We start from the raw sequence: 17,786 nt of genomic DNA, 5'->3' as shown, positions 1-17,786 counted from the left end.
GTCGTAGCAATATATATTTTAGGAGACAAAACCATAATTTTTCCTTGTCTGACAGCCTGAGTGCTGCCTTTTCTGAGCAGCACATTATGAAAACAACTATCTCTTGTCTGGTAACTCACATTGTAAAGACAGAGCCAGGCTAAGTGACAGACCAGATCCCAGATTTTCCAGCAAGTATCTCATGGGACTTCAAAGAGTCCTTCTGAAAGTGAAGAAACTGTTAGAATTGTGTCCTTGGTCTGATTTACAAGAAGTCTAAAAAAAAAAAAGGCCAGAGAGACATAAATTTTCTGTGCAATAAAAAGTGCATTTGATTTGCTTGCTGGCAGGACCTTTCTCATGATGTGTACAGTGGGAGAAAAGGTTGTGGTAAGTCACCTTTTGATACATCATGGCCCATCACAATGACATAGGCAGTGTGTCCATGCCTCCTTCCCTCTGAAATGAAAGCAGTCCCCCACCAAACTAGCAAGCCATCCTTCTTGGAGTAACCCTTGAAGAGGTTAAGTAACTTTGCTTCGAGGTAAGACTGCAGTCTCTTGCCTGTGCTCTCACCCAGATACCTTCCCAAGGGACAAGTTGCTCCCTATCTCCCCAGCTACTGTGGTTTCTAGAATACATCCTCCTTTCAGAAGACAAAATCAGATAAAAAATTTTTTGCAATACAGGAGGGAAATCTACCTCCAATAAAATGTTGTTTGCTGGAGGCTTTTTTCCCCCACATTTCTTCTCACAGAAATAAGTGGCTCTTTTTGGCTGGTGTGCAAAGACATTAATCAGAAATAACGGAAGCAAAAAGCAGCAATGTTGGCAGTGATGCTGTGACGCTCTATCATGCTCGAGCCTGTAAAACAGCACTGAAGCCTTTGACATGGCTGAAGTCATTTGGGACCCTTGGGGTTCTTCTCCTGTCCACTCAGCAGCAGTTTCACTCCAAGAACTCTCCAGTGATTCATTTCTGCAGGGTACTGTGGTGAACACTTCCAGCTGAAAATAACCCATCCTCAAACCATTTAATTGCCAACAGGTTTTCCTTTTTAAGCTTCCTTACAATTTTAAGAACTAAGCAGATGTAATCCAAAGCCTTGTTCCCTAACCAAAGTTTATCACAAAAACTACACAAAAGGTTAATTTAGTGCTCATTGAATCACATGCTTTGGCCCTAAATGATTTTGTTCTCCTCTTCCACTTTTGACAAGGAAATCTGAAATGTTAAGGGTTAAGTTTGAGCTGGATATGCTTTATGAATTTGGATGGCTGGGCTTTGTTTTTATAGTTGAGCTAGAATTGAAAAACAGTACTAGACAGATTAGCCCAGGGCACTCCCCAGCTCCAAGGCTGGTTGCATACCAAGCTTAGCAAAACACAAGCATGAGCTAGGAACACGCAGCAGCCAGGAACAGCAGCTTTCAGAAAGTCGTCATGGGATCACTGCTCTGCTGAGCTTTTTCAAACTTTAGTGTTCCCTACATTTTCCCTTGTTTTAGGCTTTAGCAGCCTGCTGACTCTGGAGTCATATTAGCCATATTCCTGCTCTACGGCACTCTGGGGTCTGCCATATTTTCCTTCCTTTCACTTCATTCCATCCTCTTCCACTAAAGGATATTTTGTTCACATATTTTTTGAGAGTAGCCCAGAGACCTGAGCGTGGTCCAAGGAATGCTGCAGTCCCTGAGCTACGGGATCAGCTCCTGGGGCAGTGGGGTTATTCCTCCATGCCCCTGCTCCTTTCTAATATCCATTACTGAGTGTACATAGGCACAATCTCACAGGAGGATATGAAGGTCACATCCTAACCAGAGGGAGTAAAGCATCAGCTACAGGGAAAAGGTGGAAAGAGAAGACGATCACAGTCGGAGCAGAGCAGGGGCACAAGAACAAAGAAGTCTCAGATTCTTTAGCTCTGGGCAGGACTCATAACCTCTAGACACTTCTCTCCCTTCCTCTTCCACTGGGAAAATATTTGCACACAAAAAGTATTTGGGTAAACAAGAACCAGAGAAGCACATCTCTGTAGTTTAAAAATTGCCAAGAAATAATAGTAAGGGAATTAAAGACAATTTGCATAGAGGCTGAGATGAATTATCACTTCCATTAGGATAAAACAGCAAATCCAGAATGCTTAGCTACCCAAAAAGGTTGCAGGGTAGGTGCTGTTGACATTTCAGGGTGCAGTCCCAGGCTGTGATAAAAACACAAGACCTACAGGATAAAGGTAAAATCCAAATCAGATATTTATTTAATATTTTTTTTATTTCAAAACCAGGAAACAACCACCTTAATAAGCATATAAAATCCATCAGAAATATTCACAATGCCATTACAGAAAAAGAAAGTAACAGATACCATGTGAGAAAGGCCTACACATTTCTGTCCAAGCCAACACACATTGATGCAAACTATGGAATGCTCTTATACACAGCTGTGGGGTAATTTCCTAACATACAGATACCCATATAGAAATATCATATCTGGATGTGCTGGAGGGCCAAAGGAAGGGCACAGAAATCTATGTAACTGAGCCAAAATCTCAAAATTGGGAGGGAAGTCATATATACTACTTCCAAGATTAAATACCTGGCATGTAAGCCTGATAAAAAGCTAGGGAAAACTGGATGTAATATGATTGCATTGGGCGAAGCTGGGGCATTTCAAATTAATTCACAGGAAGCATTTAACAGCCACAAATTTAACTGATCTTTGCAACTGTTTCTCATTAGGGAAGGTAGAAATGTCATCACTAGTTATTGAAAATGCCAGACAGACCCCCCAGAGTATACATCAATGGAAATTTCTCTAACCTGCTCTGAAGCATTATGTTGGCAAGAAAGCTTGGGCTATCCATGCTACCAAAGTCTCGCTGTCATTCCAACCTTGCTAAGCCTTTCTTCCTTTTACCACCTCAGAATCTGTGGGTCTGCCTCTCTTCTACACTATCCAGTAATGAATTCCAGCAGGGTGACCTGAGTTTGACCACATCCAAAAACTGCAGCTTGATCTCAGAAGAGCAGGAGTTTAAATTGGACCTACCTCTGTGCTACCTTTAGCTCTTTTGTGCAGGTCTGGACAGGCACGTGCCTGGAGCCTGTCACAGAATGCTGCAGTGGTTAAAGCTGCCCCTCCTTGACTGCAAGTGTACCCTATGTGCTACTTTTTGCCTGCCTGACTGAGCTGTTCTAGCTCAGCAGCAAGGGTGGGGGGGGACACACAAACTCAATTTCCCAGTGGAATGACAAGCAAGGAGACTGACATTTACTGATGAACAATTACTGCCTGCCACATCCCTTTGAACAGAGGCACTATTACAGAGCTGCACACATCTACAAAGCACACTGGTGAGCACCACATCATGCAGACCTTCCAGAAAGGATATATGGGGCAAAAAAAACATCTAGCCTTCAACCAAGCAGGGGACTGAGCACTACAGACCTTTCACACTGCTAAACAAGCAAATTCCAGTAGCTCTGGTGTCTAGTCCTGCACCTCTACCCTTATGAACCTACATGTACCACAACTGATCATGCCTGTGTCCAGGAGGGTCATGCTACATGCCTCTGTAATATTTATAGGAACAACTTTGGAAAATAATTTTTATCCTTGCACTCCTTTTAATGACAATCTGCAAATTTCAGAATTTATGACGTACTAGACTATAACAGAAGCCAAAAAGAAATAAAATCATGAGAAGGCAGGAAAAATTACCTTCTGGTTTGCAATCACCACCCTCAATCATCTACAGAATGCTTAAAACCATGTCTGAAAATATAATCCAAAACACCCATTGTAAGATGCAATATCACACTCTCATCAACACTTGAGAACAATTATTTAAAACAGACACCAAAAATCCCTAATAACAGAGATTTTAGTGCAGAAACATACCTCTTCCCACAAGTACACAACTCTTCAAATTTCCTTCCAGAGGGCACAAATAACGTCAACGTGATGTGCATAATTGGCTCTGCTGTACATACCACCTAAAATGCTCAATCTCCTTTTCAGTACCACATATCTCCTTTACAGTCTTATTGCACCTCAAGTCTACAGCATCTTTTGTTAGAGTAGCTATTTCTCTTAAACTTCTCCAATTTCTTTATCTGTACATTTTTGTACACTGTTAAAAAAATAAATATTTACAAAGTGACATACAAATAAATAAACTGAAGTAAAAGTATGCTTTCAGTCTGTCTATACAAAAAATAAAAGAGCAGGAAAAATATGCATGTGACTTGGTCCCCTTTTTCCTGAGGCTAAAAAAAAGAAGTGCACACTGGATAGGAAAAAGCAAGATGGCTTTTTGGTAAGCTTGCTAAATTCCAGTGTAACACCATACACACGCACACAGAGTAGATTCAAAGGGCTGGGGACTTGATTAGCGCGTCACTTCAACTCACTACAAAAATAGTAATTAGGTTCAAATACATAATGGTCACTGTGTGCATAAGTATGTTAACCCCAAATGGCAATTTTATATGAGAAAAGTAAAAATATTGCCAGCTTTTCTCTGTTCTCCTGACGCTTGTGGTAGGAAAGATGAGAATATTTTTGCAAGTGCCAGGTGCTTTCCAGTATGGCAGATCACCCATATCAGATTTGCTTAATGCTGGCAAGCCTGGCAGAATGGGAGAGCATGTGGGTGAAAAGAAGAATATAGCAGCAATTGAGGAGGGGAAAAACGTCCCAGTTCTCATGGTTTTCTTATTTCATTCCTTTAATGACTCTTTAAGCATGAACGAGTTAAAAGAACGAGTGTGTCATGGAACTTAGACAGCTGCTTTATCGAGCTCCACCATGGGAGTCTTCTGGGGTGATGAGGGGGGGTTTGCTCCTCGTCCTTCAAAGCCCCTGGAGATGTCTTCAAAAGTCCTGCCCTTAGTCTCTGGCACTTTGAAGAAGGTGAAGACAAAGAAGATGACCAGGAAAACAAGGAAGATGAGGAAGACATAGGAGCCACATAGTTTCTGCATGGAGGACAAACACAAAAGGTTTTATTTTCAAATCACATATAAGGTTATTTGCTGCTGACAGGTTAAAAATCCAACACCTTTCTCCAACAGTGCCCTTACTTTTTTCTCATCACCACATTTGGAAAATTGAGATTACATTCCTACATTTCTAAAGGTCTTTAATCTTCCTGATGGTGACCAGAAATTATGCTTTTTTTAAACCAAAAGCCCTGATGTGCTAACTAAGATGGCTCTTCCAAATTATTTGTAAGCTGCTTTGTAAGTTAAGACAGCAGAATATAAAGTGAGCAGCCACCTCCAGTAACAATCATAACTCAGAAACCTCTGGAAAATTCACCAGCCCTCTTCTCAAAGCAGGGACAGTTTCCAGGAGAGGCTGGGTTATTAAAGGTCATAATCAGGTCAAAGTCTTCAAATATGCACATTCTACTACTACCTTTCTGGACAGCTATTCCAAAGTTGCAGTGGTCTCACAGTGGTTTATAAACCAGGACTTACCTCTGCATAGGGGAAGAGCATCCCCACCAAGAAATTGGAGGTCCAGTTGGAACAACCAGCTACTGCCATGGCTGCAGGTCGTGGGCCCTGACTGAAAAGTTCTGCCACAATGAACCATGGGATAGGACCAGGGCCAATTTCAAAAAGAGCCACAAAGCCAAAAGTGGCAACAATGCTGATGTATCTGATCCAGTCCACGGTGTCCTGCAAGGGAGCAGAATACCATCAGCACAATGCCATCTGCAGTGTCACAACTTTCTCAGCTGCACTGTGAACACTGTAGCAGTTCCCAAAGTTATAAAATCGCTCTCTCCACTGCACAATTGGCTCTAGCCTGAGCTCTACCTGCTTACAGGACAGCATTGCAGAGCAAAGATGTACTTATAGGTTCGTGCTGGGGTCAGCCTGGACAATGACACTGATCACTCACCTTCAGAGCTAAAGCTACAGTCATAATAGCAGCACACACAGCCATGCCAGCCAAGCCAATTAAATGGAGGGTCCGGCGCCCTGCACGTTCCACCAGGAACAGCTGGAAAAGAGAAAGCAGAAGGAGAAAAAAGTTCATTACTTTGGCAGCAAAAGCAGTTCAGACTTCCTCGCTCAGTATCTCCTGCACTTCTTCCTCATCTGCCTGTAAACCTCAGAGACCATGGTGACCTCAGAGCAGATCACCAGGCTGCTCCATCATCAGCACAAGTTCTCCTACTCTGGTTCTTGCTACTGCTTTCTCTCATCACGCTTTTCCCCACATGCACTCCTTTTCTACCTTCTCTTCCATCTAAGACAACACTACCACCTCTTTCTGCCCATCTCTCCTCCCACCATGCCTTTGATGCACTCTGGTCTTTGCTCCTATGGATCAGTGAATAGCCCAGTGCCTTGCTGCTACCTGGCTACTTGTCTGCAGTCCCATCTGCCAGGGACAGGCCCAGGTGGGCAGCCCTGTTCCACTCACCGACACCACAGTGAAGACTGTGTTTACCACACCAGCTCCAATGGTGGCATAGACAGGTTGTGTGATACCAGCTCTTTCAAAAATCCCTGTAGAATAATAGAATACCTGGGAAGAGAAGAAAAAGTTGGACAAAGTCACAATTCCATGTTTGAGAACACATTCCTCATCCTCTGCCTAACAGCTTGCTCATCCAGCAGGGAGTTTCTAAGCAGCACTCAATGCTATAAAACAGCATGCTTCCAGACAAGGTTCATTCACTTGGTGCAAGGCTGCAGTGTCTCACCAGGGTGCATGTGGGGATAGCAAAAGCCATAATATCCATTTTCCATCTTAGCATCTTTGCCACATGACAAAACAGTGACCTCCAGTCAAGGCACAAAATGTTTTGGGACTTACAAGTTCTCTCCACACCAGTAGCAAGTGCAAGTTTAGCCAGAGATAAGTGAGGCCCTGAAGATGGGACAGCAAGATAACTCACAGCATTGATGCCCGAGAGCTGCTGGGACAGCTGCAGCATGATGGCAATGATAATGGCTTGACGGTAGTTTGCAGAACGGAAGAGCTCTGGCACAGTTGCTTTCTTTTCCTGGGACATTTTTGCACTTTCTTCTTTCATCTCCTGGATGTCCTGAGACACATCTCTATCACCACGGAGCTTCTGCAGAACTGGAGGGAAGAATACAAAGATGTCAGGTGTGAGATACACACCCAGTGGCCATGGGAGGCATGTGTGTTCCATCCTGCTGTTGCAGGGAGGGCTTGGAAGGAAGACTGAACACCTCCAGCTGGTGTTGAGGCCTGCTGCATGGAAAAGGCCAAGCCTCTGCTAGCAGCTCTGCTCTTCTTTCCAACCCAGAGGTCAGGGTGCTGTGAACAGCACAGAAACCAAGCCCAGGTCCTGCTCATGTTGACTAATCCCCAAGCTTATGTTTGGTCCTGAAATTCTGCTCACACTCTTACCAGAGCCGACCCCAGCACTCCAAGCTTCCTGAAATGCCAACCTATTCCCTGCCTTTCAGGAGGAGCTGTCAGAGTAGCAGCAGCTGGTCCTGCTATATTCCACCAGGCTAGGTGCCACTCCTCACATCTTAATCCCACCTGGAGCCTCTGCTGGGATGCCAGGTTTCTCATGTTTCCTGGCACTGGTGCAACCTAGAGGATGGGTAGGTAGGCCAGGCCTGATGCCCTCTGGGAGTCACACCCTAATCCAGCACAGGCTCCAGATCAGTCCTGGCCTCCCACTCAAGTTCAGTGCAGGCTGGGAGCCAGAACACTGCCCTGCCCTTTTGAGATGAATTCTCACCTGCTTGGGCTTTCTCCTCCTCCATCTTGTTGATCAACAGGAAACGGGGGCTTTCAGGGCAGAATAGAAGACCTATACACTGCACAATTGCTGGGAGGACCGTGAACCCCAAAAGCATTGGCCAAAGTCCTTCAGTTCCCATGATTGCCTCCAGTCCAAAGATCTACACCAAGAATGGAAGAGAAGAGTGACTTTAAACACTTCAACTCCTCACCCCTACCCCCATTATAACAGGATCCACATACTGCACACCTGATGGCCAGCAAAGCCCTCCTCACCCTTCCCCAGCCCTCCTTCCCCCACCCGAGGATGGGATCAGGTTGTACCATGCCTACCTGAGCCACCAGGATGCCCACCACGATGCCCAGCTGGTTGAGGGTGCCGAAGGCTCCGCGGACGCTGGTGGGCGAGACCTCGCTGATGTACATGGGCACAAAGCCCGTGCAGAGGCCACAGAAGGCACCAATAACAAAGCGGCCAATAATCAACATCTCCACTGCCTTTGCTGCCTTAGAGAAGGCCATGAGGAGGCCTCCAGTAAAGGCTAGGACATTCACCAGCAGCATGGAGTTCCTCCTGCCAGGGTAAAGATGTCAAGATTGAGCTTAAACTGGCAAGACAGCAGGATAATCATTGGGAGAGGGGTAAAGGTAAGCCTGCCCATGATCTCCCACCTCAGAGGTGGGAAGATAAGGGAATAATTCCCATTCAGATCCTGCCTTGGCCTGCCCTCCTTTTTGCAGCCCACACATTCTTGCTGCCTCCCCAGACATTGTTTCCCACCCATCCTCTTCCCCTCAAGACTCCTTTGTAAAGGGAAAAGTTCTCCAAAAGCTTGCATCCCTCTTCCCAACTTACCTGCCAAATCTGTTTACAAACAGACTGACTGAGAAGGAGCCAATCATGCCTCCTACTGAGAAGATGGCCACAGAAAGTGACCACAGAGAGGTGAGGAGTTCTTGGGAGACAGCCCTCCCACTCCTTTCTGACAGGGTTTTGTTGAAAAACTTCTGGATGATCTGCAAGAAGAATCAGGCAGCGAGAGTTACAATCCAGAGGGAGGCATTTTACACTGCAGAGAGGGGACACTACTGTTCTGCTTCCATGGAAACAGAAAGACACAGAAAGACAGCAACAAGTTATGCAAGGGGAAGATGAGGGCACAGAAGGAGGAGCTTTCACTGAGAAGCAGCAGTATGATGAGGGAGAGTGCTTCACTGAGTGGAGGGGCAGGCAGGGTACCCACAGGACAGCAATGTTTATTAAAGGAAACAGGCTATCTTCTGAATATTTCAGATGATGTGAGTCACTGGTGGTTCTTGGGAGAAGGCGGGAGACAGTTGGGAATGAAAGGGAACAAGAAAACATGACCAGTGAGTGGATGGGAACACTTCTGGCAACACCAAAACACTGACAGCAGGGATAGGATTTTTGGTATAGAAATAGTCGGGAGACACACAAGGCTTCACTGAAGGAAGCCTGAAAAAATATTTTTTTACATAATGCTGTCCCACGGATGTGACAGGGCCGCTTTGCTGATTTCCCAGGCATCCTCTTAGCTAGTGAGGCAAATTCTGGCATGGGTTGTGGGGGACAGAGTGTCTGCCCCCAGCAGATGGCAGCAGGACATTAGCTAGGGAGGACTGACCCCATCCCCCATCGCGGCGTATGTGAGCGGTGCACATCTCTTCCCGGAGACAGGGTGGATGTGGTATCCATGACTCAGTTCTTGACAGAGGAACCATCTTAAAGTTAAGTGAAAACCACTTCTCTCATTTTCTTCATCTCTTGTTTCTTAGGCTACAGTCATGGGATGATTTGGTCAAAAGTCAAAATCACAACCCTTTTACAAGCACTGAATCTATGCTTAACACACAAGGAATGTATAAACAAGTAAAATAAATTTGAAATAAATTAAATTAGGGCAGCTGTAATTCCTACCAACCCTTAACTGTTTTGTGCACACTGCTCTCTACATTCCTTCTGCCATGGTTGGTTTATTCTGACTCAAAACTGAAGCAGCTCACATTCCTCCACACACCACATATGGCAGACGGAGCCATCCTGCCCTTCCTGTGCTCCTAATTAAGAGAGTTAACCTCTTTGTTTGCTCTCTCTCCTCCCCAAAAATTTGTCCTTCCTATCCAATGCTGTATTTGAAAGGGGGTTTAAAAGGCCTTACTGATTTCATAAACCAAAACCAAATTATATTAGCTGCTTGGGAAACAGTCCCTCTCCTTCCTACACCACTGTCTTCTCATCAGCCCCTCACTCATCCCACCTCCCCAGCTCACTCCTCTCACCTTCTCAGGTGCATTAATGACACCAGTGTTGTACCCAAACTGGAGAGATCCAATAGTAGCAATGCAAACAGCATAGACAAGAGGCGCTGTGATTTTCTGTGGAAAGAGAAGGAACAATTATTTAGTTACTGTGGCTTTCTACACAACTTGGGTCTCTCTTCAGCATAAACAGCAGCTGCAGCTCATAGGTGCCACGTGCAAGTGCTCTGAGGGCAGGGAATGGGCTTTTATCCAGCAAGGGTAAGTACCAGCAGCATCCCTTGGATCCCCCTCTCTGGAAAGGGAGATGCAGCTGTACAGCAGGAAAAGTTCTGTGGCTACAAGTAGGAGGGCTTGTCAGGGCCTCCCCTTTATTATCTCCTGACCTTCAGCAACTGTTCTCAGCTCATTAGTAATGAATACACTGGCAGCATTAGTGGCTGTTATTTTGGGTTGATCTGCTTTACAGAAGCTTTTGCTGATCTCTGGCATGTCATGAAAGAAGGGTCTAACTCTTCCCTGAGCCAGCTGACAGGTTCTCATAAATTGAGTGTCAGATCTGCCCATGAGCTACACTGGCAGTCACTCATAACAGTTACAACACACACACTTCTGCAACAGGCTTGTTTTTCCCAGGCTAGAGCTTCCCAACCCTGCCCCAGGGCACTGACACAGCAGCCTGCCCCAAGAGGTGGCAGCAGTTGCTACCAAGCTTCCCTCTTTTTCTTTAAGCTGTGGCAAGAGTGAGTCTTTTAAATGAAGCACATTCCCTGAAGTTTCAGTATGCCTGAATCTATTTAAATTAAATATAAAGAAAACTGCTGAGCCCTCAGAGCCATAGGGAAAGCTTGAAGGCCCAACCTCAGAAGTCCCACAGACTGAGAAATTTAAGTGTCAGTGAAAAGCATCTGACATTTTATTCATTTTTAAAGCTTGTGGCATTTAAGCAAGCTCCAAATGAGGGAGGTGTGGGGGAGCAGGTGACTCAGGAATTGGCACTTAAGCAGCCAGTGCGCCTGAGTTGGCACAATTTGGAAAGATTGTGTTCCTTCCCGTCTCAGGAGGTTTGGAATATTTTCCAAAAATATTAACAGCAACTTTTCCAAGACTTTCCAATTATTGTACCTAAGCCTGGCAGAGTAAACTACTTGGTGGGGCCTACTGCCACAGCTCTTCCAGTCTCTCACTTTCTAGCTCAGCTCCAGGAGTAATGGCTCTCAAAACCAACTGCCCAAAGTTTTTGACAATAAACTTCTGTCAGTGCTCATGCCACCTCTACCACTCTTTTAAGCCAAACACGGACGTGCTTCTGGCCTGCACAACCCTCAGACACGACTAAGTTGGTAAACAGTTCAGTAAATAGAAACTGGGGAAGTGACTTTCAGGCATGGTTTCCCCAAACTACATCATGTAAATGTCCTCCTGCCTAAGTCAGTGGTGGAGACAAAGTGGACAGGGGGCAGAGGAGCACGGAGGTAGCATTCACACCTGAACACACCCTAGGCAATCCAGGCATTCTCCCTGGCACCCTGTGACCGTTCCCCTCATTTTTATCTCAAGGAAATTTGGCACAAAACCACAAGGACACAGCTCTTTCAAAGCATCTGGATGTCTGTAGAAATGCGTTTTAATATCTAAGCAGTTTTGGGACTCCAGGCCAGGTCAAATCTAGCCAGCAGGTATGGCAAAACTGCAGACAGACCCCAGCTCTCCACATGGTTCACACAAGAGCACCTTTCCCCCAGGACTCTGCTTTGTCATTGCTTGCAGTGACCACAGCTGGCCTTTTCCTTCTGGATACTGCAGGGACCACAAGTTCCCTGCTTTGTGGGCACTCCCCCACTCGCATGGTACATAAATAAGCTACGGGGCTAGTTGTTCTACCCTCTTTCATACTTCCTTCTCCTGGATGTTGTCTGCTACTCATCTCCTACCCAGCCTCGCACCACCTACACATCACATGGCATGACCCATCCCCTCCAGTGAGCCAGACTGTGATCTAATGTATGGATCATTTGTTAATGCTACAAGCGCCTAGCTTCCCAAAAGGCAAACAGGGAGCTCAGAAATAGTACAGCTACACCCACTCTATCTAAAGGCTCAAGGCTGAGGTCTGTACACTGGCACGGAATTCAAACCACCACCCCTCCCTCCGACCACAGGCGTCGGCAGCCTTCATTTCCCAGGAGATGCTCCTCACCGGCTCCCCTCCTTCACCGCCTCGAACCCCAGAGCTGTACAACTTGTTGAGCCCGGCAGGAATGGCCTCTCCGCGCTTCTCCGAACGACCTTGACCAGACCCTCTCCCTCCATCTCTGCCTCATCCTCTCAGACTGCCCTCATCTCCCATCAACATGGCGATGAGAGCTTCGGCCTCCTCCAATTCTGGCGGTTCCCGTGTAATTCCCCAGCACCCCGCACCAGGTTCAGGTCGGTATTTGCTGTCTCCCTTAGTACGTTCGAACACGCGCAGCCATGAGCTCACTCCACTGCTGCACACGAGCAGATACCGACAAATATCCCCCGCTCTCCCCATGAGAAGGAGACTAAGGACGTGCTCTCTCTCACCTTCTCGAAATTTAAAGGTGCTTTTTGTAAGTCATACTACCACCCCGCAAAAAAATGCCTTTAACATCAATCCCCCCTTTAGCATCCTAAACCCCGGGACAAACCAGCGAAACAAACCTCGTGACCAATATCCCACAACGCGGGCAGCATCATGTGCATCATCAGGCCACGCGCACCAAACCAAAATCGATCTCGCGACCTGCGGTAACCTCTCCCAAACTGCGCGGTCCCCCCCACACGGCCGGCCTCGCAAACAGAAGGTCAAGGGCCGAGCGGCGGCTCCGCCGGGATCACCAGCGCATCCATCCCCACTGCGACCCGCGGACGAGCGCCGGCCGCCACCGCAACCCTCCCCAAGCGCTCCGGGGAGGCGCCCGGCCACCCGAGCGGGGGCCGCAGCGCGGGGAAAGAAGGCGAGAAGCAGCCCCCGTTGGTCTCCCTACCTTCTTGGTGTCCATCGTCGGCGGCCGGCGGTGCACGACTGCCGGCGCACGGCCGCTCGTGCGCACCTAACGGAATCCGCGAGAGGCGGCGGCTCCGCCCGAGACCGCGCGAGCCCAGCCCGGCCCGGCCCGCCCCGAGCACGCCTCCGCCCGCCCGCCCGCCCGCCGATTTATGGGCTCAGCCACGGCAGGGGCGGGGCAGGGCTGCTGCACGGCCCCCAAAACACGGCCGGCGCCCAGCACGTCCCGGAGCTCCCGCCTCCTCCGTGACGGGAATTTGCGTGCGGGGCTGCGGGGCGGCGATGGAGCGGTGCGGCCGTGGAGCGGCGGGCGCGCTGCCGCGCCGCAGGGACCGCACAAGGACCCGGCACGCCTCGGGTGTCACGCTCGAAGCGTTGGCTGATGGCACGAGCAATGCTGTCGGCGGTTTGCACCGACAGCGGCTGCGTGACGTACAGCGACGTCTTTATTTATTATTTGTTGTATAATAAAAATAAACTAAGCTGAAGCAGCGAGGCGGGCGGTGACGGTGCAGAGGCGGCCGCGCAAACAGCACGGGCCTGAAGTGGAATGCTGTTCTCCCGCCACCTCCCAAAGCTGTGGATGAAGTGCACTTCTGGGCAGCTGCGTTTCGGGGATTTTTCTTTTTGTTCGTCTGGTTGCCAAAAATATATTTTTCATACGATGCTAGAATCTCTGGGGGCAAAGCCGAAGCTGGATCTAGTCCCAGGCTTACACCCTTCCTTACAAGGGCATGTAGTGACAGGGCATGGGGGAATGGCTTCAAAATGACAGAGGGCAGGTTTAGATGGGATATTGGGAAGAAACTCTTCACTGTGAGGGTGTTAGGGCACTGGCAGAGATTGTCCAGAGAAACTGGGGATGCCCCATCCCTGGAAGTGCATAAGGCCAGGTTGGATGGGGCTTTCAGAAAAAAAGTAGGAAGTGTCACAGCCCACGGCAGGGAGATTGAAGCAAAATTATTTTTAAGGTACTCTCCAACTCAAACCATTTGATGAGTCTATAATTCAGTCAAACACTACTGTGCTCCACATTTAGTGTCCATCCTTCAGGTGAAACAATTGCCAAACTCTTCCAGGAGAACAATGAAGAGCTGTGCTTTGAATCCAGCAAAAGTACTGTCAAACAATAAAAGTCTCCACTGAATTAAGAATCTGTCAAGGACTTTGACTTCAGAAAACAGCAGCAGCTGAGGGCTGGGGGCAAGGATAGTGGGGGGGAAAAAGCTGACTTACCCTGGTTTTATTGTTAGGAAAAATTCCTTGAGACCAAACACCACTTTTGCCTTTAAATTCTGGGGAACTGGAACAATCCCATTTTAAATTCGATTCTGCTGTTTATTTGGTGTTGTCACCTGGCCACAGGTAACTGGAAATTAACAGGTCAAAGCTGTCTTTCACTCAACTCACTCTCACAAATACCCGTTTATTTTATGGCATTTATGAGGGTGAGTGATAAGTACCCTCATGGGATGTTTATGTTTTACATTTATCTGATAAATATCTCATGGGTATTCTGTGTGTTGCTGTTAAAATATTATTGCCAGCAGAAAAAGTCTGGAAGGGCACGGGGTGCCTGCACAGTCCTCCTTCTCCGGCTGTGACAAAAGTGCTTCTTCACACCCAGAGAGGAGCACGGAGACAGCGGCAGAAGGAGGGCCCCAGCTAACACCTCTGCCCCAGCTACTCCCCGGCCCCTCACAAGAGCCATTAGCACATCAAAGGTTCCATTTTCATTCACCCGGAGGAAAACAGGGACACAATACCAGGTGACAACCCAGATTAAGGACACCCTGCCTGGGCCAGCAGCTCAGGAGAGCCATCAGCCCAGGTGTGAAATTCATCACAAAGCCAAAGCCTGAGAACCTTTCAAACTGTGAAAGAGGAGGTGCTGTGCACAGGGCCAGGGACACCTTACAGAATGCACGGGAAGAGCATTTTGGGATTGTACAAGACTTACTATGGGATGTTTAGGGGAGGAGAAAAGGAGGAGAAGGGGAGAGATATGGGGGAAGAAGGAACAGTTGCATGAAAATTCTTGGCTGACCAGCAAATGTGTCCAGCACTTGGTTAGCACAGTTTGCCCTATCTTGTTATTAAATCCTATTTTCAGCTCTGAGGTGCTGTCTGTAGGAGTGAGTACCACTGGTGTCTGCTTGTCTCTAAGGCTGAGGCCACGCATGCCAGGTTGGCTCCTGGGGGCCCAGGATGTCCTGGCCATCCTGCACACACCTCTGTGTGCGTGTACCAGCAACAGGAGTGGGGCTGCAGCCTTGTGCCAGCATCAGAGAGACTGGTGTCTGTGGTCAGACTGTCTGAGCCCAGCTCCCTGGAAGGATTCACCTTGTCATATTTATTTATGTGTATGTTCCCCAGTGCTGGAGCTCCATCCTGCTCCTGCTGTGAGGTCACTGGTGCTGTTTGTGTAACTGCACCGTGTGTCTGTGCAGCTCCAGCTCCGTGCAGCGTTTATGTGTGGGGTCGTGCCTGCAGGGAATACAGGGGCATTCTTGCTACTGGAGCAAGGAGCTGTGTCAACCTCACCTCTGTCCAGCATAATTCCCTAACACTTTCTTTGAGTAATTCTGGTTCGCATTTTTCTTTTTCCTAGCTTATTTTCCATTTGTTTCCAAGCATAGCAAGCTCCACGTTGAATCTGATCACCCAGCCGTCCCAAACTCTGGCATTAGCTCTGGAAACATTCACTTGTTAGTGTAGGAAGTTGCCATATTTGTGGAGGCTTTAAGCATATTCACGTTGCAGAGACAGTCTTTGGACTGCATTCTTCTGAAATGTCCTCAGTTTTTGTTTATTCTTAACCCACATAAGTCTGTTGAAAATGCTGAGCAAACCAAACTTCAAGATTAGATTAAATGTATACATAGCTACCGGTCCAATTTAGAAGCAACAGAAATATAGCTGGAAATTAAATCTCTAATACATAATGCAGAACATCATGGGTAGCACGTCTTTATTTAACAGATCTGGAGAAGTAAACAGTAATTAGAAAGACTGTTTCTTTCCAGAGCTCAAAATGCATCACTGAAACCCCAATTACCCTAAGGAATGTGAAGGAAAATACCCATTTCAGCGAGTTTTGCCCCGCGTGCTGATGCTGAAATATTTAGAATTGAAGTTTGCATCACAGCCTGTTCCTCCTAAATACCAGTTTTGTTTCTGTCCCAGGACACACACCTACCTCCCACATCACGGCTAATTCTTCTGAAGATCGGCTGTTGGGGAAAGTACCTTTACACCTCCTTAGCAGAGCTACCTGATACTGCACCAAAACTGTTCATCCAGTCTTTTTGTGAATATAATGCTCCTATATTATGCAAAGTGCAGTGACTGTGCTAGGATGGAGGCCCAGGGCATGTGGGCAGCCAGACCTAAGGTTGCTAGGGGAAGGGCCAGGCAGAACCGGTCCCAGGTAGAACTTGATGCCGGATGCCTCACATTAAACACCGGTATCCTAACCACAGAGCTGTGGCGATTGGGAAAGGCTTGTCTTTTGCTTCACAAGCTTTTTTCTTTTTAGCTTTTGAGAACGCTTACATGTCTAAACTAGTGCATACTGACTAGCATTTCAGTTCCAGGGAGCTTACATTTTCTGAGGAAAGATGGTTTAATCAGAGAATCCCTGTCTAATATTAAGCAAGAGCTCCAGCAGTGGGCAAGCCTGTTCTTATTTTAATTTATCTCAGGGACTGGAGCTGACATGTGGTCCCACAGAAGCACCTTACTGTGGGATTTTGAGAACATCAGTGGAGGTCCAGCAGGTATAGTTCTCTGGCAGACACATTCCATATACACAAGGCCTTGGTTCAAGGAACATATGAGGAGAAGGCACCAAAAATTAGGTGCCAAGAAAATAAAAAAAACGACCATTTTTGGTCCTGCCCATACGTCTACAACCTAATGGGAACACAGAGTGATCAACAGGGATTGATCAACTACGGGATCATCACATTGCTGTCCAAACTCCGGGCAAGTAATATTTCACCTACTTCATTGAATCTGCCCAAGTTGCAGTTCAGTGGTGCTGCTCCATATGATAAAGCTCTTTCCAGGCTCTCTTTCGCCTCCAAATTTGGCTAATCCTATCTCGTGTTTCTTCTTATTTTGCCTGGAGAACAAATTCTTCAGAGATAAGAGGAGCAGGGACGAGGAGGATTATTATGCAGTGTTTGCCTTGAGAGCTGATTTTGTGCTTTTCTGTTTGTTGTGTTTATAACAAAAGACCATTCAGAACAAAGGAGAGAGAATGAGAGCCAGCATGGGCCAGATGCTTCCCCCTCAAGCCATGAGTAACTTTTATTGTTGAGAGGAGGTTAGGAGGAGGGGGGGAAGAAAAGGAGGAAAGATAAAAGAGAAAAACAAGATGATGGGTGGGATGTAGGTTGGCCTGTAAACAACAGGAGGTTAAGCGAGTGAGAAAAGAACCAATAGAGAGACAGAAGGCAAAAACAAAAGGACATAATGAGGTGAAGAAAGAAAATACTGAAGCAGATTAGAAGGGCAAGGCAGAGGAATAGAAGAGAAAAGGAAGGAAAAGGCAGCAGCAAAGTATCAGAGCAAAAAGGATAACTTGTGATAGTCAGAAAAGATGAACAGAGAGGTAGAGGAGGAAGCTGCAAAATTACCCAAGTGAAAAAGCACAGTTGTAGCACTGGAGAGTAAACCAAAGCCACCTTTAAAATCTGTCCTCAGCCACGGTGCAGTGTAGGCTGAAGCTACTGTCTGAAAA

General features: G+C 47.1%; 1 protein-coding gene across 1 annotated transcript; it reads right to left on the bottom strand.

The window, feature by feature from the left end:
* Positions 1–2,243: 2,243 nt before the first annotated feature.
* Positions 2,244–13,156, bottom strand: LOC134041136 (solute carrier family 2, facilitated glucose transporter member 3). Its single transcript, XM_062487434.1, has 10 exons — positions 13,020–13,156; positions 10,030–10,125; positions 8,585–8,745; positions 8,062–8,302; positions 7,727–7,889; positions 6,902–7,089; positions 6,424–6,528; positions 5,896–5,997; positions 5,466–5,669; positions 2,244–4,961 (listed from the first exon to the last, which is right to left on the bottom strand). Exons 1-10 carry the CDS (start codon positions 13,032–13,034, stop codon positions 4,764–4,766), a joined length of 1,473 nt encoding a protein of 490 aa, XP_062343418.1. The 5' UTR covers positions 13,035–13,156; the 3' UTR covers positions 2,244–4,763.
* Between the last annotated feature and the right edge of the window lie 4,630 nt (positions 13,157–17,786).

Source organism: Cinclus cinclus, chromosome 2 (assembly GCF_963662255.1).
Source record: "Cinclus cinclus chromosome 2, bCinCin1.1, whole genome shotgun sequence".
NCBI lineage: Eukaryota > Metazoa > Chordata > Aves > Passeriformes > Cinclidae > Cinclus > Cinclus cinclus.
Note: the sequence above shows the minus strand (reverse complement) of the source record. Positions and strands in the feature narration are given on the sequence as shown.

Coding starts and splice junctions, on each gene's coding strand:
- LOC134041136 (XM_062487434.1), bottom strand. Junction 7,090..7,726: donor GGAGGAGAAAGCCCAAGCAG/GTGAGAATTCAT, acceptor TCTTCCCTCCAG/TTCTGCAGAAGCTCCGTGGT. Junction 4,962..5,465: donor TGCTCTTCCCCTATGCAGAG/GTAAGTCCTGGT, acceptor TCCTCCATGCAG/AAACTATGTGGCTCCTATGT.